The sequence below is a fragment of the Corythoichthys intestinalis genome, chromosome 11, assembly GCF_030265065.1.
Source record: "Corythoichthys intestinalis isolate RoL2023-P3 chromosome 11, ASM3026506v1, whole genome shotgun sequence".
Lineage (NCBI taxonomy): Eukaryota > Metazoa > Chordata > Actinopteri > Syngnathiformes > Syngnathidae > Corythoichthys > Corythoichthys intestinalis.
Window position 1 is genome coordinate 31,294,398 of NC_080405.1, and position 24,127 is coordinate 31,318,524.

At 37.8% G+C, this 24,127-nt stretch overlaps 1 protein-coding gene across 3 annotated transcripts in view; it reads left to right on the forward strand.

Annotated features, from left to right (window-relative positions):
• The window catches only part of ints6l (integrator complex subunit 6 like), a 44,586-nt gene that overhangs the window by 861 nt on the left and 19,598 nt on the right, over window positions 1-24,127 (forward strand). Inside the window, exons 1-7 of one of the 3 annotated variants that reach the window (XM_057850222.1) lie at window positions 103-482; window positions 623-700; window positions 11,368-11,517; window positions 23,093-23,182; window positions 23,300-23,483; window positions 23,567-23,695; window positions 23,817-23,980. In XM_057850222.1, coding sequence (XP_057706205.1) covers window positions 372-482; window positions 623-700; window positions 11,368-11,517; window positions 23,093-23,182; window positions 23,300-23,483; window positions 23,567-23,695; window positions 23,817-23,980 — 906 coding nt within the window. In that variant the 5' untranslated portion in view covers window positions 103-371. Of the gene's footprint in view, window positions 1-102; window positions 483-622; window positions 701-11,367; window positions 11,518-21,434; window positions 21,479-23,092; window positions 23,183-23,299; window positions 23,484-23,566; window positions 23,696-23,816; window positions 23,981-24,127 lie in introns of those variants that run through there. The other 2 variants (XM_057850223.1, XM_057850224.1) reach the window with 2 other exon arrangements.

The window sequence follows — 24,127 nt, forward strand, 5'->3', positions numbered from 1 at the left end:
CGAAATAACCACGTCGTCTGCGTTGATGCTCGTTTATATAGACTTGACATTTGAGGGGCGTGTCTATAGCACGCCAGCTCAGCCAATGGCGTTGCAGCAGAGGAAGTGGGGCGTTCCTTTCGGTAGGGAACAGAAATTGAAGAGCGCGAGGCGAGTCAGAAGACTGGAAAGGCAGGCGAACGGACGGACGGAGGGAGGGCAGAGGCAGCGGCCCTCTTCTAGAGGGGGGGCTTATTATAACAAATATATACGCACATGTGTGACCTGCTTGGCCGAACTATATGTCACATGTGGAAAACCGTTAATTAAAAAAAAAAAAAAAAAAAAAAAAGGAACAAAAAAGACGCATACAACAGCGGCTTTAATTTAAAATGCCTATTTTAGTTTTCCTCTTAGACACGTCCGCCTCTATGAATCAGCGCACTTATTTGGGTACGACGTATCTGGACATTGCTAAAGGCGCGGTTGAGGTCTTTATGAAGGTAACGAATGCTTTTACCCCGACTTTTTTCTCCCAGCAAGTGTGCGCCTTTGGCGAGCGTCAGCTTCCTCGGGCGAAATTAATATATGTTGTTTTGGTTTTCCTTTTTTTTTTTTTTTTTTTTTTTTTTTTTTTTGACAGCTGCGTGCCCGAGACCCGGCTAGTAGAGGCGACAGGTACATGCTAGTTACATTTGATGATCCGCCATACGGAGTGAAGGTAATTAGCAACTCATACAATTGTTACATTTTGCCAGTCCGACTTGTTTTTCTGTTGGTGGGATTTTATTGTCCGTCTGGTGTGTCGGCAGCTTCCGGTAGCAAAAGAGCGGCAATTGAATTGTTGGCGCTATCCGCAGAAGCGGCGCGGCGCTGCCTCCTTCCATCCAGCGGACATTTTGCTTTTGTGTAGAGAAAACTCTCGGGCGTTGAGATGGAGGCGTAGAAATTTATTATCCTACGTGACGTCACTCCCTCCCTCACGGTTCACTGTCCTCATTGGCCAAAGCGCCCGTCAGTCATCATCAACTCCGCCCCTTGCCTTATTGGCGTATTATCATTGGCCAAACATGGGCTGAAAGTTGATAAACCTCCTTGATGGGACGGGAGCACGATGGAACAATATATGATGATTATTTTTCATACCGATACTGCGAGGACTGTGTTTCAGCACACAATCACAAACCATCTGTCTCACGCATCCTTATGTGATAGATATTCTTAGGGACTGGCCATATTGCATTCAAATGAATGCTCAAGCGTCACCTTACGATTTTGCCAAGCTTGTAGTTTTGAAGAGAATCTAGTAATAAAAAAACACTGACTGCCAAAATCCACACTAACACCATAGTCAAATATTAATGCAACCAGTGACTGTGGCAGATTACTATAATTCCAGAGCTGTCATGTCCACTGTGTGTGATGTTTTATAACCTGGCACCTGACTCTTGGCATTTTCATGCTAGATGAATTTACAGCCTCGAGTGTTAAACCAGCTCCAAAGATGTTTACAACAAAAGGTAAAGACATTATATAATGTAAAATGAGTATTCAAGTCTGACATGGGGAATGGCAACATTTCATCACAGTAAACTAGGATTGCATCCTAGTTCATTGTGTGGTGTGTATATAGATCACATTATTTCTGTTGAAATCCATGTGGCATTTAAAGTAAATAATTCAGCTACTTGGCTATGCAAATGAATTTTTTCTCTTTTTGTGTACCGTATATATAGTATCTGGTGAGTAGGGGTGTGACAAAATATTGAAATGGTGATATATCGTGATACTTTGTATCCCAAAAGCAGTGTTGGGAATAACGCCGTTATAAATAATGCCATTACATAACAGCGTTATTTTTTCAGTAAAGGGGTAATCTTAACTATTTATTCAGCTGTTACAACGCCGTTACCGTTACTGACGGTCAAAAGCGGTGCGTTACTTCCTTTGAATAAATTGAAGAAACTACCAGCCGTTGCGAGTCTACTCTGCTCTGTTTATTTGTCATCCAAGACTTGGCGTGCGTTCAGGTTCATGGCAATGAAAATAGTAAACACACATAGCCTACCTTTGCAAGAACGATGGAGTTGCCGTTTGATTCCGTCATAATGTGTTGGTCCTGCACCCATCCACAGCAAAACTATTCGTAGCTTTGTAGTGATATGTAATTTCGGAATCGCTGATGAGTTTAGTAACATACACCAAACAATAAATACAGCAGAATGTCCATTTCCCGTAATTGTGGAAGCCCGTCGACATCTTTACTCCATTTGTCTTCGGCTTGCTCGTGAGGGTCAACACTGTTCACATCCTTAAGTTTGATCACTTATCTGTTCTTTGCCTTAGTAACGAGTTTGTCTCTTTATCGAACTGGCAAGTTAAAGTTTAATGTTCCGCGAGCCAGATCTGCTTCCAATATGGCTGCGTTGTTGTCAAATCTCACGTGATTCCCCCATTCTGTGACGTAAACGCTCGAGCCTAATAGCGCACGTACTTCAGAGTTTTCACACACAAACCAGAACAGCGCGTGCGGCAAACACACACACGCAAAACAGATGCAGAGGGATATGATGGCAGAGCATTCAGAGGAAAATTTGTCCTTTACGAGGTGGAGATATAAACACTATTTCAAGTTGGTCGAAATTAAAGGAAAGAACGTTCATGTAAAGTGTAATTTATGTCCCGGGGCAAAGCTTTTGTTAACATCTGTGGTAAGCAATTCAAATCTGTTTATTTTTGTTGCACTTCAAGTTAGGATAAGTCTGTTGCTGGTGAGGTGCAATGAATATTACAAGGTTCTATAACACAACTACCTGTCTGTTCTTCTCTATTCAACTGACTCGATATACTGTTCACTCGAATACTGTTCAGAAAATTTCAAATTCTTTGACATACAAAAACGTCTTTTTAAAGTAACGGAAATACAGTGGTACCTCTACATACGATCACTTCGACACACGAACTTTTCGACATCCGACGTAAAATTTGACTCGCCATTTGTTTCTACATCCGACGAAATGCTCGAAATACGACGGCAATGGCAGCACCGCAGACGAATGCACGGCGGATTTTCTTGTGTGACAAATCAACACAGGTTTCAGAAAAGGTTGGTACAGGTGGTGAAACAAGGAAAAAGTTTATGCTTACCTTCTAAATGAAGATGCAAATGACAGAAAAATATGAGCGTGGGGTGGGCATCCGTGAAATGGCTCAACAATACATCTCCACGGTCCTCCTCCGACCATCGTTCGCCAGTCTTTATAAGTTAAGCTGACAATTCTTATTGTGGTAACATCTCCAAAGAAATCGCCAGCTTCGCCACGTTTTCATCATTTCTTTCACAACTTATTCAACACAAAACGCCTGCTGTCTGCCGCAATTGAGGTGTTCTCAAGAGAACATTCAAAGTGAAAGTGAAACTCAAGCTCACCGGTCCGTCTTTGGCACGTCAGCCCCGCGGTGCGTTCAGGTACACAAAAAAATGTCCGCCTTATTAGAACCCGATTCGTTACACTATTACAGGAATTGTTATTATTCTTTTTATTATATTATTCCAATTTTGATTTATAATTTATTTGTTTTGCTACGTGTAATTGCCATTTGTAATAGCACCAGCAGTATTTTTTAAGGATTTAGTGCAGGTTTTTGGGCTGTGGAACGAATTAATGGAATTATAATGTATTCCTATGGGAAAATCCTGCTCGACATACGACCATTTCGACTTACAAACAAGGTCCTGGAACGGATTAACTTCGTATGTAGAGGTACCACTGTAGTTACTTTCCCTGGTAACTAGTTACTTTTACTATAGAGTAATTCAGTTACTAACTCAGTTACTTTTTGGAAGAAGTAGTGAGTAACTAATTACTTTTTTAAAGTAACGTGCCCAACACTGCCCAAAAGGTTATCGATACGCTCCTGCCAAGAATCGAGATATCGTTTTAAAAAGGTGTCACTGTTTAAAATAAAAAAATAAATAAAAGGAACCAACACGTTGCTACCAAAATCTTCCACCATAATAGTGTCTCAGTTAACTCTAAGGCTACATTGACGGTGCTCAACGCCCAATCCATTTAGACTGGGAACGTTTGTTCATTCGAAACAAGAGCATTCACAGTTATTCTGTCTGATTTCCAGGGCATTTACAGGTTATTTCCTGTTGACTTTGAGTCACTGCCTATTCATTTGGGTGATTCCCAGGTCACGTTCAGTTCTGTAACTCAAGATAAAGAGGAAGTGACCCATAAAATACCCCAAAATCAACAGGAAGTAACTGAAAATTAACTGGGCCAAAATTGCTTCTTTGCCTGGCATTGGCTGTCACTGACGTCCATAGACGTCTAATCGCTGCCATCCCTCCCAGTTCAAAAGGGTTGGACGTCTACTAGTTACAGTATAAGCTCATTCCAATTCACAGCAGAAGCTTGTTTTCTGTTTATTAGTTGTTTGTAGAATATCCGAGAATGATTTCCTGACCAATGCATCGATAATCGTTGTATCGCCATATTGTCAGATCATCGTTATCGTGAGCTTTGTATAGCAAATCGTGTCGTATTGTGAGGTACCAAGAGGTTCCCACGTCTACTTGTGAATAGTGTGGGCTTTTTTTTTTTTTTAAAGAACATTTTTAGTGCTGTAGTTGCCGCGTGGTTATTACCACTGCGTAAGCCACAAGGTCACATCCTCATTACATGAGTAATTACAAATAGTTATTACAATTATAATTACAAAACAGTGAGATGGTAGTTGTGTTATCATGTTGGGTTTTTAATGTTATTGAGAAATGTAAAAGTTTAGTTTTTTTAATTTGTATTGATTTTTAGTAGGGCTGTCCCAAACGACTAATTTTCTCCCGATTAGTCAGCCGACTATTTTTACGATTAGTCGACTAATCTAATAATTAAAAAAAAAATTTTTTTTTTGTTTTGTTTTTTTGTTCACTAATTTAGCAATGAAATTTTTGTTGACGCTTATCAATTCACAAAAAACATTGGAACACTTAAATTATTTATTAAAGTACAAATAAACACTTAAATAACTAATAATTCACAAATAAACAATGAGTTCAAATGCTGATAGAATTAACTAGTGTAGCATCCCGATTGAAAAGATGGTCTCTTAAACTGATGGTTTACAACTTTTATTCCATCCTCGATGTAATCACACCGTAAGAGCTACGGTGCACACAAATAAAACAACAGAATTAGAAATTAACAAAAACTTTTCACCTTTTTCCTTTTAAACCTTATTTATATATCAATGAATTGCCTATATGAATTGCCTTTACCTTAATATATTACCTTATCATTGACAATTTCTCCCTTGAGTGCAATCACTGTATATACTGTATATATTTGACCTTTTAACCTTATATAATTTTCTATACCATAAAATAAACCATAACATGAAATAAACCTTTCAGTTAGCATTAAGAACAATACTAATAGCCCTTATAGGCCCATTGTCAATGAAACATTATTATTTAGTAAGGCGACAGCACCCTCTGGTGTACAGAAAATGAAAAAACAAAAAAGTTTTTGTGACGGCGCTTGAGGTGTTTATTCACGGCCAACGTGCAGCCAAGCTTGGAATTGAAGAGACAAGACAGAAGAGTGTACCCTCCTTTGTTTCTTTGAAATAAGTCAATGTTTTGGACACTCTGGTGCGCTTTTTTTGGCTTTGTGTCGCTTTCCCCGCTTGCATACAGAGCATCCGACATTCTGAACTTTCCACGCATATATTTTTTTAACCGTCGACGGGATGTGCTCGTCGACGGATTTACGTCATCGATGACGTCGACTATGTCGACTAGTCGGGACAGCTCTAATTTTTAGTAGGGCTGCAACTAGACATGTGCCGATTACCTGTTTCAAGGTTAACCGTGGTGTGAAAAAGTCAAGGTTTCAAAACAGCAAAAATTTTCCGTCATACAGTCCCTACGGTATTACCGTAATTTCCCGAATATAACGCGCACTTTTTTCCCCAAAATCCACTTGTAAAATCATGGTGCGCATTATAAACGGGTACATGGATCGAGACAGAAAAATATATGAATGATATATAGCCTATATATAAACCGATTTTTTTTTTTTTTTTATTGACACGACCACGTTGTGTTGAAGAAACGTATTCGGCTATCCGTTGCCGATCATTACGGTACGTGACGTCACCATTTTGTTTCGGTAATACTTCACTCTGATCGGCCGAATGATTTCGTCTGTGTTAAATTCTGCTTTTTTCACTCTTCATAAAGCACAGAATTTAGTTTCTTGAACTCATTTGTGTCAACGTTTATTGCAGCTCCTCAACTCGGACCATAACAAACGTAACAACACAGACTTCGGGTGTCCCTCGGGAAACTCAAACCCAAATAACAATAGTTCCTATTGTTACTGTCGTGTCGACAGCGATGAGCTCTCTCGGATTTCTGACTTAACGTTCTCACTTTCATTTTACCGTATCAATCCATGGAAGAAACATTTATTCATCATGATAAAACGAGCAAGTTATACAGCAGCCTTTAAAAGAAAAGTCACATCTGTTTTGTTTTCTCCCAGATTCTGGTAAGTTGGAGAAGTTGTCAAATCATATTATTACCGTAAATATTGTCAGTTTATGGCAATGTTTTGAACTACCAATGTCCTGTGCTTGTGCTCTGTTTCACCAGTCAGTAAAATGACATTTCTGTATCTACACGAGCTCTGTTTTCTTGTATTCTTCTGTTTATTGGTGCTAAAATTAGGGTGCACGTTATAAATGGGTACAATAATTTTCCCTAGATTTTACGAGTAAATTTGGGGTGCGCATTATACACGGGTGTGCCTTATATTCGGGAAATTACGGTAGCTATTTTTTATGTCTCAAAAATTGATGGGGAAATCCCTCGCTTGCAGCTGCAAAGCTCTGCACTCCCCCATTGGTTGTTGCTCAGTGTCAGTAAGTCAGCTGTGCTACACGATGGCTGGAGGAGGTGAAACTCCTCAACTTTTTTCCCAACCGAAGAAAACAAAATCGCTGGTTTGGGAATAGTTCCACTACAGAAAAGTTACAGACAGCCACAGCTTAGAGGAGGAGGGTCAACCGACATGTAGAGCATGTTTGTGGAGGGTGGCTGCCGAGGAGTCAATACCTCCAATATGATTTCGTATTTATACAAAATTAAAGGTTAGTAAACACTGTCATGAACGTTTCCCATCAGCTACGAGTTAACTCCAGCGTGTTTAGTGTGTATAGCGGTGGTATAACGTGTTTTTTTTTCTCTCTGGCAACTGTCCGTGTTGAGAAAGAGAGAGTGTGAGTAATGTAAACATGATACAACTCATACACACATGCTTTTTATGGAAAATAATTTAATTATTTTTGTTCTGATGGTAATAATGTTGAGCTGTGGGTTTAGGCTCATCTAAAGGACTAAATTTATTTTATTTTTATTTAGAATATTTCAGGTTTTTTTTGTTATTTTTTTATTTATTTTAACTTGTAATTATACTTATGATTCAATTTACTAATATGTTTTGAAAAATAAAAATCCTGTTCAATGAAAAAAGTTTTTTTTTTTTTTTAAACCCAGATATCTCATTAACATATAACATTTTCAAGCTGTAATTGCAATACCGTTAAACCGTGATATTTTGGCTTAAGGTTATCATATCATCAAAATCTCATGCTGGCACATGCCTAGCTGCAACTAACGATGATTTTACAATTGATTAATTGGACAATTAATTAGACGATTAATCGGATAAACGTCACTTTTTTCAACTACCTTCACAAATTAACTTGACGTTGTTTTGGGCATGATGTAAGTAACAATGAAGTCAAAATGGATGACTATTTCCTTCAAAATTAATATTTCAGAATCCTGACTGAACTGTAGTCTACAATTGTACTCTTTTACAATACATAAAATATTTTAAAGTTTTTAATAAAGGTTCTGACATAAAACTAGAATGAATTTCTCAGTACACAAATAAGATAAAACTCCTGTTCATTCAAATTAAAAAAAAAATTGCTGCTGATTAACATTTTTTCTCTTGTGGGCAAAGCGGTTATATAAATTGTGTCAATGAGTCATTTCTTTAAACAAGGTAAACAACAAAATCAAATAAGGAGGAGGCAGACTGTAATGAATAAGTTTTCTTTATCAAACAGTTGTTCATAAATACAACCCAAATCCAGTTTCAAAGCCCACTCTCTTGTATGACCATTTACAGATTGAGTTTGTGTTGAAAGAAAACTCTAAGCTGTTTTTTGAATGGGTTTATGAGTGTGGTTTCTTTATATAAAGAAATGAGACAACTTTACTATCCAGCAATAACTCAAGTATGAATATGCTTCACCAAAACACAATAAAACGAACACTTAAGACGCTGATTAGCATAATCGCTAACTAGTTTAGCACTCTGTGCGTTTCATCAACAAAGAATCAAAACATTACAAATGGCTTCATTTACTCACCTCTGACGGAGGCACACTGGATCTAACAGCACATAAGACAATCTAACGCTCGAGTCTCTACACTTTGTAATATTATTGATTCAGCAACCCAATAGCAGCAGCAGTGAAAGCTCTCTTTCTTGCTCTAATGAGTGGTGCATGCGCAGTGTCACATTACAACAAACAAGGACCCAAACGGGACTGCTCATAGCTGCCAGCAAAAATGGTAAATGGTAAACTAGTTGTAAACTAATTTATTAATCGATTTAATCAATTAGTTGTTGCAACCTTCATTTTTTTGTGTTAGGCATTTTTGTTGCTCCAATTCTCATGTACATTATATAAAGTGGTATGAAAAAGTATCTGAACCTTTTAGAATTTCTCACTTTTCTGCATAAAATCACCATCAAATGTGATCTAATCTTTGTCAAAATCACACAGATGAAAATACAGTGTCTGCTTTAACTAAAACCACCCAAACATTTATAGGTTTTCATATTTTAATGAAGATAACAATGACAGAAGGGGGAAACAAGTAAGTGTACCCTCTGCCTAAGGAGATTTAAAGAGCAATTGAAACCAATTGTTACCAAACATTTTAAGTCAGGTGTGTTCCCAATCACTCATGAGTGGTTTAAAGCTGCCCTGCCCTCTATAAAATACACACCTGGTAAGAAATGTCTTGATGAGAAGCATTGTCTGATGTGCATGATGGCTCGGTCAAAAGAGCTGTCTGAAGACCTGCAGTCAAGGATTTTTGGTTTGTATAAAGCTGGAAAAGATCACAAAACCATCTCTAAACGTCTGGATGTTCATTAATCGACGGTCAGAGAAGTTTTCTACCTATGGAGGGAGTTTGGCACTGTTGCTTCTCTTCCAAAGAGTGGCCGTCCATCAAAGATGACGCCAAGAGTTCAGCGGAGAATACTCATGGAGGTAAAAAGAACCCTAGAGTGTCTGCTAAAGACCTACAGAAATCACTGGCGCAGTCAACCATCTCTGTGCACACATCAACTATATTTAAAACTATGGCCAAGAATTGTGTTCATGGGAGGACTTCATGTAGGAAGCCACTGCTGTCTAAAAAACATTGTTGCTCATTAAATGTTTACAAAAAGGCAATTGGACACTCCACAGAAGTTTCGGCAAAATATTTTGTGAACTGATAAAACCAAAGTTGAATTGTTTGGGAGCAGCACACAACGGAGGAAAAATAGAACAGCTCACCAACCTCAACACCTAATCCCCACCGTGAAGCATGGTGGACAGAGCATCATGATTTGGGGCTGTTTTGCTCTCTCAGGGCCTGGACAACTTGCAGTCATTAATGGAAGAATGAATTCAAAGGTTTATCAGGATGTTTTGCAGGAAAACCTGATGTCGTCTGTCAGACAGTTGAAGCTAAAATGATGGATGCTGCAACAAGACAATGATCCAAAACACAGCAGTAAATCAACTTCAGAATGGTTTCAGAAGAACAAGATGCACGTTTTGGAGTGGCCAAGTCAAAGTCCAGACTTTAACCCCATTGAGATGCTGTGGCATTACCTAAAGACAGCGATTCATGCCAGACATCCCAGGAATCTGACTGAACTACAGCATTTTGTATAGAAGAATGGGCCAAAATTAGTCCTGATCAAAGTGCCAGACTGATCTGCAGCTACAGGGAGTGTCTGGTTGAAGTTATTGCTGCCAATGGGGGGGGCACAGAGTATTAAATGTGATGGTTCACTTACTTATTTTCCCCCCTTCTGTAATGTTTGCATACTATCCTCATTAAAATATGAAAACCTATAAATGTTTGGGTGGTTGTAGTTAAGGCAGACTGTTTTTTTTTATCTGTGGGATTTTGACAAAGATCAGAGCACATTTGGTGGTAATCTTATGCAGAAATGTCAGAAATTCCAAAAGGTTCAGATACAGTACTTTTTGATAACACTGTACATGCTAGCATATTTACCACCTTGCATTACATCATAAGGCATTATTTTTAAAGCAGTACAAGTTTCATAGATACATAGTTTCAGTTTGGTTTAGTGTCAAAAAAGCATTCCGCATGCTCACTTGTCAACTGAGCTTTGTATTATCTTTATATGGTCATGTCTAGGATAAGTTTATTCCTTCATGTCTTACTTCTTCAAAGACAGCAACAGTGTCTGTTCCGTTATACCGCTTGTTCTTTTCAGGGGTCGCGTTTTATGTTTTGTGTGCTTGATTTGTTATGATGGAAGGGCACGGTTTTTACAGCATGGGACCCTCCAATTGTGCTGTTACACAGGCAATAAATTGTTGATGGAGAAGGAGAGAGGCTAGTGGGCGGAAGGAAAATAAAAATATTCTGTAGTCTGAATTATTGAGAGCAAGCTAGGCTTTATATGACTAGCAGCCTACACAAGATCGCATGCCGGCTCAGTATATCAGCGTTGTGGTTCAAATGACCTAATATCGTACATGCAACAACAATGGTTTCCACCTACATCCTGGTTTTCCCCTCTAAGGTTATTCCAGCCTGTGTCTGTGTTCAAAGCAAACATATTGATACTTTTCTGCCCCTCCCTTTCGGACATGGGAAGTGGTAATCTTGCAGGTTATCCTCAGATTAAGCATGAAGCTTCAGCACTGAAGTACTTGACCTCATAGGAGGAAAAGTCCAAGAGCAGCTCCACACCCACATCCTTTCCCGTAGTGTCTCCTTCACAGAGAAAAGGCACCAGTAGGAGGGAATTGTTTTCCCTTGCCATATTAATAGAAAATTTGCCTCTCCGGCTTGGTTCTGTGGGGACTGGGAATGTATTATCACCTCTTTGAAGAGTTTGTTGTCACATCTTGAAAAATGTAACGTGCTTAGACATGCTTGTCAGTCGGTGGAGAATCCACAACTGTATTTGCTCTTTTTCTTAATCTGGTTATTCTATCGTACGACTGTATCCAACCTCATGCTGTGTATTTCAGGCGGGCTGGAAGGAGAACCACGCCACCTTCATGTGCGAGCTGAAAAATCTTCAAGCGTCCGGGCTGACGACATTAGGTCACGCTCTCCGCACGGCCTTTGACCTGCTTAACCTCAACCGCCTCGTCTCAGGCATTGACAATTATGGGCAGGTAAAGTATGTGATGTTGCAATGGGCAATAAATAATATGTAAAAGGCGGAAAACACTTAGTGACTTGAAGTTCCGCTCTGAGACCCCTTATTTGTCCAAATTTCAAAATTGTCCGATTTGCACGTGTGATACATCATTGGAAAGCTTACAATGTCAATTTTCTGGGGGAAGAAAAATTTTGAACAGGAGGGCATTTAAAAAAATTTTTTTTTTAATTAAACAGCAAAACCCTAACTGAAGGCGAGAGCATGCGAGAGCAGAATTAAAGACGCCATGATTTCAACGAGATTATCGCTTACTTACCTTGTTTCGATCCAAAAACTCCATATAGCATGTATCATCGAGTGTCGAGACACAGATGTGAATGGCCACAGCTGAATTTTTTCGGGATTTTATGGGTGAAACATGGTAATATAGCAAGGGTTGCGATGCAGAAATTGCAGACGTCAAGGAGTACTGTATTTTTCGGACTATAAGTCGCAGTTTTTTTCATAGTGTGGGTGGTTGTGCGACTTATACTCAGGAGCGACTTATGTGTCAAATTATTAACACATTATGATATAATTTCACATGTTATTTTGGTGTTTTGGAGTGACACTGATGGTTTGGTAAACTTGTTAGCATGTTCTTTATGCTATGGTTATCTGAATAACTCTTAATAGCTATGGCCACGTTCGCATTCTGCCTTTGGCAATATGTGTTCGTTTGTATTATTGACTTTTTCATATTAAAATTAGTTTGTGGCGCTTTCACGCCAAGTGGGGGCGCACTCGCACTTGTTTATGTGAAGAAGAGCGCTCACACGACAGAAGAAGACGGACAGCTACGCAGCGTCTCTGAGCGAGTGAGCGGGCGAGAGAGAGCGAGAGAGAGACACGGCTCCGAACCTACGTTCATTGTTTATGCTTGTAAAATATCTCTACAGAGGCAACATCATCTTATCATCTTTTCTGTTGTTGTTGTGTGTTTTCCACCCGTGATCGGACGCTTAGAGCCAGTTGTGTGGTTGTTTGTACGATGTGCTAATGCTAGCAAAAACATGCTAACTGTTTCATCGCTGTCATTGCACCAAATTATCATTTATTTACGTTGATGCGAACCTGTTTGGTATCGAGGACGAAATTGATTCAGCAAATTATACAGACGTCCAGCATCGTAATTTGGAAGTTTAGCTCGCTGTATAGCCATGACCAAGCCTTAGCGTCCTGGTGAGGACAGTATATTCGCGTTTCGTTGTTCATGCATCATGTAACATCATACTGTACACTTATTCAGCATGTTGTTCTCTATTGTATTTTTATATTAAATTGCCTTTCAAGATGACATACGTATCTGTTCTATGTGTTGGATTTTATCAAGTAAATTCCCCCCAAAAATGCGACTTATACTCCGGTGCGACTTATATACATGTTTTTTTCCTCTTCGTTGGGCATTTTATGGCTGGTGCGACTTATAGTCCAAAAAATACGGTAATCGAGATTTTCATTTTCAAACATTTACCCTTTTAAACATTTTGTTTTCAATTTTTCTTTGTTTGGATCGATTATTTATCATCTAAAATATTGGGGAAAATGCGACAGTAACGAAAAAAATACAATTTAGTGATAGTTATGAGGTAGATATAAGTGACTTTTTTACAGACGCCAATTTTTTCATTGTGACGTAATTTGTTTAAAGCTTTAAAATATGCGAGTAAATAATTTTTTTAAGTCTTTTTTTTTTTTTTTTTTTTTTTAAATGACATATTAGACATCAATTAATGATTCTAAGGCAAAAATGACAGACATTTTGAATAATAAATTGTGTGTGTTGAAACAAAAGCGGTTGCGTGATGTCTGTAAACGGGGGTTTTCAGGGTAAAACGGACAAATTAAAAATAGTTCGGGACTTAATGAATCATAGCCATGAATCTGCTATGGACGCATATAGACATTCTGTTCTATCAGACACAACAGTTCTTTTGGCTTAAAATACAGCAGTTTATTTTATAGAGGGGTGCGAGAGCAGAAACTGCTTTTTCAGCCTTGTCTGTGTTTTCCGCCATAAACAATTTTAAATAAAATGAATTGATTAAAGGATCTGTTTTGGGGGAAAAAATATATAGTAAAAAACAAAAAAGTTAAATTTAAAAAAGGCCATTAGCAATAAAAAAGTATAAATAATTCTTAAATAAAATAAAATTAATTAAAGCAAAACTTAAAGTGCCTGTGACACGAAAAAGCATGTTTATTTCATAATACACGCGGTATTTTATGCCCCTGAATGATATGGGCCGCTTGGATGTGTGTGGAAGCGATCGCTATTTTTATTTAGTTTTTTTGAATCCCGCGCCATGAAAATGAGTGACTTCCGGCTTCGGTCTTGCATTGAGGAGGAGGGCGCTGTGACGTGTACGGTAGAAGACGTCCTCTTCATGCTACAGTGTACTGTTCTGTATGAGGACGAAGGATTCAGCTGATTTTGCGGCTTAATACGTTTATTTTTCGCATCACGCCAGCCAAACGGCTGCAGAAAAATCATTCTGTATGAGGGAGAGGCGTATGCACCTTTTTGGAGTTTCAAAAGGTTCCCATTCACCGTGGATATTAACTGTGGGACCATTGGACTTATGAGGACGTGAGTAAACATCTTGTTTTGTATTATGTCAAATACGAATACAGCGATTACAAAGTAAACACTACAAACTTCCTTTAAATGAAGGACTACTTACGTTTGATCATTGATAGGCATGTAAAAAGCTCTCCTAATGCTAATTAGCAGCAGCACGTTAGCTGCACAACAAATCCAGCCACCCTCCTCCGGGGAACGAACTGTAAATTGCTCTCCGCCGGGCGGTTTGCCGATCCACTAAGACAATCGACAACCGGGTCGTCATGTCAAATAATCCAGGATAGTTATGTGTGATTTTCCACTTCGAAGACTTTGAAACATCACTCGGTTCGGGTTAGCATGTCGGCTAGCTGTCACGGCTTCTGGTTTGTTTACATTTTCCGAAGCCGGGGAAGGGAAAAGACATATGTCCGATTTAGGTGTCATAAAATATCGTTCGGGAGGTGCGACAGTAAAGGTGAAGTCGACATTTTTGACCATTATGGAGTAATTTTGCCATGTCGTCCTGAATAAATGCATTTTTATTATTTCATATTCCATTCAGCACAAGACTGTTATTTGTCATGAACATGCCATTTATTTAGCAATTGGGGAAAATACTTGGATAAAAAGAATATCCTGTAAAAATATTGAAGTAAAGAGACAGAAACAATGACATTTTGCCGCTCTCTTCGTCGCGTTTTCCTCGTTGTGAATAGTTCCCCCTCGATGGGTTGACTGGTCCTTCTCAAGCCATTTATATAGCTATTGGGGAAAATACTTGCATAAAAAGAATATCCTGTAAAAATATTGAAGTAAAGAGACAGAAACAATGACATTTTGCAGCTCTCTTCGTCACGTTTTCCTCGTTCTGAATAATTCCCCCTCAATGGGCTGAATAGTAAAACCGATGAGCCCAGTCTACCGCTGACGTCATCCACCTGTTGGGGACGCTAAAGCCCTATAATGGTAGGCGTGGCTAACCGGCAGATTAAAAAACTAATTTCTTGTCATCTGTGCTTTTGTAAATTGTTGTATATAGTCGAATCGTCTCAAAATATGATTCTAATTCACATAATAATGCCATTTAAGACTTTTTTTCTCGTGCCATATGCTCTTTAAACTTCAAAAAATAAATCTAGCAAATTGCAATAATTTGAAAAAAAGAAGAGGCAAGACAAATTTAAATAAGTGTGACCTCTGTATTTTCCACTCAGAATTTTATGTATTTATTTTTTGCGATATGATTTCACATAGTTTAACTCTCTGGCTGTCGTTGACAGCAATAGACGTCCAATCCATTTTAACTCCCAATTGAAATGGATTGGATGACTATTGCCATCAATAGGTCTTTTCAATATCAATATCCCTCTTTTACTAACTATCACAACACATACTGTGTGATCTGGGCTGGCAGTGAATGAGTTAAGCTAATAATAACTATTTAACAGATGTCAACTGAAATGAGCGCTGTCCCTGAAAGAGTTAAAAGAAGGGTGGACCTCAGTTTTTTTGTTATTGTCCTAAATATTACTCATTTGTGTACCTCCCACTTGGAATAAATCTACTGTAAAATATTTTCTGTTCAACTCGCCAAGACTTTTTTTCATTGCCTGCAGCAAGACAAGTTTGCGTCATTCAGTGTACACATTAGATCATTCTTTTTAATTTTTTTCTAATTCCCAAATTCATTTTCTTTAATATCTGGGTTTAAGCTTTATAGATACCTTGTATGCTGTGCAGCCGCGGTGTTGTGGTAATGTCTTCCACGTGACTCATAGGGCTATCAGATGTCAGTAAATGAAATGACCGGCAATCTAGCGCCAGCTTTTCTTGAGGCGTCAAAGAAGTATCTATTTGAGGTATTGTAGAGCTGATTTATTTTCAGTGCACAATGTGACCAGCAATCCATGGCTATGCTCTGCCATTTGGGAAAATACCCTAATTACTACCTTATCAAATTTGCAAAGAAGATTCTCACACAACATTCCCAGTCTAACGCACGGACTATTCCGCTCATGCCTGCTTAAGTGAAAACTGTTAAGTGCCCACAAGCTCGTAGTTAGGCTTTATTTGTGGGGATGCTTTTAAAATGTGGAGTTTTCACTGTCTCTTTCTACTTGTATTGGTTTTTCTTGTACTCAAAAACATATGCTAAGGTCATTAAAGACTTACATTTGTCCCATTGTAAGAGAAGTGTTACTTCAAAATAATGTTACTCAAGTACAAGTAAAAGTTGTACTCCAAAAAATGTCCTCAAGTACAAAAAGTATTCGATGAAAAGAACGCTCAAGTATGAGTAACTGCTTAAAATGTCAGATTATTTTTTTAGATAATGGTACATTTTTGTCAGTACAACGTCATCTATATCAACTGTTATTAGAGCAGAGGTAGCCAAGCAATTTACTCAAGTAAGAATAGCGTTACTTCAAAATAATATTACTCAAGTATCCAAAAAATATACTCAAGTACAAGTAAAAAAAGTCATTGGTGAAAAGAATACTTTAGTAATGAGTAACATTGTGAGTAACTGCTTACATTTTTGTTTGATTTTTTTTTTTTTTTTTAAACAATGGTATTTTTTTTCTCAGCACTAAGTTATCTATATGAACTGTTGTTATAATGATACTGTACAATAACCCATTACAAAACCATATTAAACCAAAGCAATACCCCCCCCCCCCCAAAAAAAATCACTGAATTCCGGAGTGAGAGAAAAAAAAAGACAGAAATGAAGCATTATTTGTCCAAAGAGCAAGAATGGAGAAAAAAGTAGTTACTATTACGAAATTAAAAGGACCATATCTCCAGTTTTCCATGGTCAATCAGTGCCAAATAAAAACTGGGAAAGAGATTTTAAAATCCTCGCTTTCGAGTCATGTTGAGAGCAGCGCACTATGACTTCATTTTTTACAGTGCTTTAAAGACGCCACGTGATTTAACAGGCTGGTGTGATCACAGAACGGCAAGCTTGCGTCTGATTGGTATGATGGAGTTGTGATTATTGTTGCGATGTCTCATTGGTGAAATTGGTAGAGCTACTCTTAGCATTTCTGGCAAAAAATAATTAATCTACAATGTAGAATAAAGAGGAAAATTGAAACAACTCTTGTGTAGCCCAAAGTAGCTGAGTATGAGTAGCGTTTTTTCTTCACAAATCTACTCAAGTAAAATTAAAAAGAGTGGCTTTACTCACTCTTAGAAGTTTTTTTTCAAAAATACATTACTACCCACTTCTGTATTACAGTGATCTCTTGCTACTTCACAGCTCAACTTTCACACCCTCAGCGCATCACAGTTAAAAAAACCAACATCATATTATGATATAAGAGAGGTCTAAAAACATTTTCATGATGTACACTTTATTTACATCTGTGTATGTATGTACACTTCCACACATGCACACCCCCCCCCACACACATATCATATGAGAGAGCGTGAGAGAATTAATGTACAGTACGTATTATTTAGATTATTTATACATTATTTTATGCTAGGGCTGTCAAACAATTAAAATTTTTAATCGAGTTAATTACAGCTTAAAAATTAATTATAATTAATCGCAATTCAAACCATCTATGAAATATGCAATATTTTTCTGTAAATTATTGTTGGAATGGAAAGATAAGACACAAGATGGATATATACATTCAACGTACGGTACATAGGGACTGTATTTGTTTATTATAACAATAAATCAACAAGATGGCATTAACATTATTAACATTCTGTTAAAGCGATCCATGGATAGAAAGACTTGTAGTTGTTAAAACATAAATGTTAGTAGAAGTTATAGAAATTTTATATTAAAACCCCTCTTAATGTTTTCGTTTTAATAAAATTTGTAAAATTTTCAATCAAAAAATAAACTAGTAGCTCGCCATTGTTGATGTCAATAATTACACAATGCTCATGTTGCTAAAAATCCATCAAATAAGTCGCACCCAAGCGCCAGCAGAGGGCGACCAAACACCAAAAAACACAAGTAACAAGTGGACATGACACTGTGCTGTCATTTTAATCTGTTTGAGCGGGGCATGTGCGTTAAATGCGTCAAATATTTTACCGTGATTAATTTTAAAAATTAATTACCGCCCGTTAACGCGATAATTTTGACAGCCCTATTTTATGCATGTCATTTATATTATTAATTATTTTTTTAGGGCTGTCAATCGATTAAAATTTTTAATCGAGTTAATTACAGCTTAAAAATTAATTAATCGTAATTGATCGCAATTAATCACAATTCAAACCATCTATAAAATATGCCATATTTTTCTGTAAATTATTGTTGGAATGGAAAGATAAGACACAAGATGGATATATACATTCAACGTACGGTACATAGGGACTGTATTTGTTTATTATAACAATAAATCAACAAGATGGCATTAACATTATTAACATTCTGTTAAAGCGATCCATGGATAGAAAGACTTGTAGTTCTTAAAAGATAAATGTTAGTACAAGTTATAGAAATTTTATATTAAAACCCCTCTTAATGTTTTCGTTTTAATAAAATTTGTAAAAATTTCAATCAAAAAATAAACTAGTAGCCCGCCATTGTTGATGTCAATAATTACTTACACAATGCTCATGGGTGCTGAAGCCTATAAAATCAGTCGCACCCAAGTGCCAGCAGAGGGCGGCAAAACTCCATAAAACACAATTAACATGTGGGCATTTCACTGTACTGTCATTTAAATCTGTCTGAGCGGGGCATGTGCGCTAATTGCGTCAAATATTTTAACGTGATTAATTAAATTATCGCGTTAACGCGCGGTAATTAATTTTTTAAATTAATCACGTTAAAATATTTGACGCAATTAACGCACATGTCCCGCTCAGACAGTATTCTGCCTTTTGGTAAGTTTTACAGCAAGGCTTTTTGTGCTGTCTAACAGCGAACTCTTGTGGTTGCTTTGCGACATGGTTTATTGTTTTCTTGCCAGTTCAATATGGCTGCACGACGTCTCGGGCTGACGCCTACGTTGTAATGTTGTGCTTATATGATCCTTGGACAAGATTTGTCCGTAACAATGGTTGTTGTAAAGAATGTACATATTATGTTAGTAAGCGAAATGTTATATTTTTTGTATGAGATGCTTTTTGTTTATGTTTAGTGAACCAGTATAGCGTGCTAAGCTAACGTTGTTGCTAATGTAATGCTTGTGTACTTTTTTTTGTGGTTTTACGACGGTCTAAATAGGACAATGGTTTGAGGCCATTTTATTAATAAATCAGATGAAAAAGGAAGAAGTCTAAGGCTTAAGTCTTAAGGCGTCGTTCACTAGCTGTCTAGCTTTTGAAAAAGTAGACGCTTCGGAGTGAGGACAGCATGGACAGATTTAAATGACAGTAGAGTGAAATGCCCACTACAGTCCTTATGCACCGTATGTTGAATGTATATATCCATCTTGTGTCTTATCTTTCCATTCCAACAATTTATTTTACAGAATATATATTTAATTTACAGAAAAATATGGCATATTTTATAGATGGTTTGAATTGCGATTAATTGCGATTAATTACGATTAATTAATTTTTAAGCTGTAATTAACTCAATTAAAAATTTTAATCGTTTGACAGCCCTAATATATATATATATATATATATATATATATATATATATATATATATATATATATATATATATTAGGAGTGGGAACCTCAGGGCACCTCACGATACGATACGATTCGCGATACAAGGCTCCCGATAACGATTGTATCACGATACAGCAATTATCGATATATTGGTCAGAAATTGGATACATGACATTCTACGATACAACTGTTGAAACGAAAAAAAAAAAAAAAGTCATTTATTAAACAGTGACACCTTTTCTGTGCAACATTGCTGTTAAATAAAAATCTACTGCAAATTGTGCCCCTGCACATATAGAGGAAACCAACCACGACCACTGATGTCGCTTGGAGAGATCATGATGAATGGCACCCTTAATTTCTTTAAAGTTTTAAATCTTTAAAAAAATAAATAAATAAAAAGTGCTGTAGGTGTCAGCAGTTGAGCTTGGAGTGGGGCAATGATAAAATTGGTGGGTCTTTTCTTCGTTTATGAACTTTGTTGCTTGGTTTGAGCACTTCCGCTATCTGCTTCAGCATTTAAGATGTCAGACTTGCTCAGTCACAGTCTTCCTCACCTTAAAAACAACAAAATAAAACAAAAAATATTAGCTACTTCATAGCGTTTGAGTTGAAATCCTGATTTTTTTTTTTTGTGTTGGAAGTATTGAATTAAAAAAAATATGAATTGAATGTGTAGAAATTAAAAATTAAATAATTACCTATTTTTAATATGTAGGCTACATTAATTATCATGCACATCACTTTATATATCTTGGAACCTATTCAAACCATTTTTATAGCTTATTGTATCAAAATGACAGTAATAACAGTTTGTGTAGTAAACTAGATGGAAATTGGTTCTCAAATAAATCGGTAAATTCATGTGGGCTTGTTCGATATTCATTTTCATCCAGTTTAGGGTCCTGGTTTATTTTATATCATTCAACACCAAATGTCATTAAAATAATACATGTAAATTAAAAAGTAAATTACATTGCAAAACTTTCTTACCTCAAGTGATGAAAGCGAAGCTCACAAACTCCAGTGTCCACTACGTCACCAGCTCCCAGTGAAACTTATTTTTCTTAGACAATTCTTGCATACAGCAAAGTCCTAGTTCACCTTACTTCCTTTCTTGTTGGTGTAAAATCTAAAGTGTGTCCCCATGTGTGATTTGTAGCAATATTTTTCTCATTTTTTCCTCCACCGTTCTCACGGAGCTTTTTTATTTTTTCAACCCACTTGGAGTTCCTCTTCTTCTCTAGACAACTTGTGCGCACTTTACCCTCACCGCCACTCCCGAGCGTCCCTAGTGGACCGCCAAGGAATTGCTCAACAAACATTGAGCAGTTTACAGCATCCATACTCCATTGTATAGACCCTACTCACCTACGTCACAAAATGGGCGTGTCGCTGTTTCCGGCCGCCATATTGTACCTCTTTTTCAGACCTATTCTCATTGTTTTCTATTAGTCGAGCAAGTTATAGAGCAATTCATGGAAGCCCCGGTGTTATCTGACGCTGTAAACTCATTGGATCCGTTGCATAAAAGGCGTTACGTGGAAAAGCTTCAGTTTATCCATTCGCCAGATCCGTATTTGATGCCTAAATCGATGTTTTTCGACCCGCTGGCTTCGCCTGACATCTGATACCCACACAAAATCAGCCTATTCTCACGAAAGTTTGAAAAACTTTAAGAGCTTGGAGGCTTATAAAATCTACGTTGCTGGTTAGGTGAAACACGTCCTCGTACACGAAAATTCGGCAGGAATCTTGTGCTCGGAAGGTGAGTTACGAAATTTTCAATTGAAAATCTTTTGTTCTTGCTAACATCCACTGTCAAGTCTAATGTATTTCATGTCATTTGTCAATGGAGCTAGGGCTTTTAATGTTTATATGGTTTAGCGATAGCACTAACTACATACATACGTGTATGTTGTCGGCGATTAGCCTAGCAATGATCTTAATTGTGGTTGTCAGCCCGAAACCCTCTAAATATATATTAAATGCATCTTACCAGATATAAAATGACTACTACATAATCTGTGGTAGTCGTTTGGAGCCCAGTTGTCTCGTCGAATTGCAGCAGTCAATCGCGGCCTCCTCTTCGTGTCTCTCGGAATACGGTAAAAATTCAAGTTTCTCCGTCTATCTTCTCTGTTTTTGCAACCGACCGCCACACACGACTTCACCATTTTGAGTATTAATGTTGACGAGCAGTAAAACGTGCAATAATAGGAAGAATTTACGAAGCGCTAATGCATTTCTATGGCGAGTATGCGGACATCATGGCGCGGGGGCGTGGCTGTGACGTCACGTGAGTAGGGTCTATAGCCAATATGTTAAATAAAAGTATCGATTCTTGGCGGGAGCATATCGATAACCCATCGGGTTGCAAAATATCGCGATATATCGCTGTATCGAGATATTGTCACACTGTTAATATATATATATATATATATATATATATATATATATATATATATATATATATATATATATACATATACATACAAAAAATGTTATAAATGGGGGGAGGGGGGGTGACACTACTTTGCGGTTTGCGGTCACTTTACATGACCGGTTCTGGTTCTGGTCCCCTTTAATAGCGATAATTGAGGGTATGTGTTAAAACCTATTGAATGACCATATAACACCCAAAAATACACATAAAACAATCGAATTCTAACTAGAAAATCTATATAAAAAATTCCAACTAGAAAATCTATATAAAAAAATGAAACATCTTCGTCCAAAGAGTATGAGTGGAGATAACCTATTTTCTAGCATGAAATTAAAACAGTCATATCTCCGGTTTTCCGTAGTCTGTGCCAAATAAAAAATGGGAGAGAGGTTAAAATGATAAAATCTGTGCTTTCGAGTAATGTCAACGGCAGCCCTCTATGAAAAATAGTTTATTTTTTCACAGCACTTTGAAGAAGTCACATGATTGAACAACCCTGCGTGATTAAAGGACTTCCGACTACAAGCTTGTGTGTGGCCATGTGACTGTATTGTTTGGTCTGATTGGTATAATGAAGTCAAGTGATTATTGTTGCGACGTCTTATTGGTGAAACTGTTGGAGCCACTGTGGGCATTATCTGGCAAAAATAAAGCAAAAGCTGATATGTAGGATAAAGAGGGAAAATTTAACGACTAGTGTACCCCAAAGTAGCGTTACTACTTCACAAATCTACTCAAAGTAAAAAGTGTGGCGTGATAAAACTACTCTTTGAAGTACATTTTTCTCAAAAAGTTACTCAAGTAAATGTAATTGAGTAAATGTAACCTTTTACTACCCACTTCTGATCATGTATGACTGTTAACATGAAAAGCAAATGTTTAAAAAATGAATGGATGTTTGAGCACTTTATCTAAATTTGGATGTTTTCCCCACAGGGCCGCAACCCTTTTTTCCTCGAACCATCTGTAATCATCACTATCACTGATGGCAACAAACTCACGCATAGCTCAGGCGTCCCAGATGAGGTAAGAAAAAAAAAACGGCACCGAATTGCTGCTATGAGCTGCTCCGTGCCACTTAAACTGTCAACTGATTTGAAATGTGACTGTATATGTAATAAGCTTCATCTTGCACCTGTGCAGCTGCACTTGCCTCTAAACTCGCCTCTGGCTGGCAGCGAGCTGACCAAAGAACCCTTCCGTTGGGACCAAAGGTTGTTCGCGCTGGTGCTTCGGCTCCCCGGAGCTGCTACCGCAGATAACGAGCAGCTCGGCAGCGTCCCCACAGATGAGTCGGCTATCACCCAAATGTGTGAAGTCACAGGAGGTTGACATTGTCACTTACTCTTCGCTTGTATTCGCACTCAACTTCTTTGTAGTATTCATTTGCACGTCCTATTTTTGTCTCAGGGCGATCCTACTGCGTACGAACACAACGAATGCTAAACCAGTGTCTCGAGTCTCTTGTCCAAAAAGTTCAAAGTGGCGTCGTTCTAAATTTTGAGAAAAGTGGGCCAGATCCGCCTCTTATAGGGGAAGGTAAGTTTGATGCAAATATGCTGTTTTTTCTCCCTCCATGACATTAATGCCAGTGAAAGAAGAAGCTGTTACAGGAAACGTCTCCATAAGCATTGAACAATGTCCTTCTTCTATTTTGTAGACAACCAAGTGGAGTCAAACCGCTCCGTGTCATCCTTTAGTCCACAGCTGTGGCACAGTTGCCATAAACTCATCTATGTGCGCCCCAACCCAAAAACGGGGGTGCCAGTCGGGCATTGGCCCATCCCTGAATCCTTCTGGCCGGACCAGAACTCTCCCACGCTGGTGAAGAACGACTTTTTATGTCTTTTACGCTAGGTAGAATTTGCCTGCTAAAGCGGAAGTTCAGAATTTTGACATTAAACTTACAGTTGTGGTCAAAAGTTTACATACACTTGTGAAGAACATAATGTCATGGCTCTCTTGAGTTTC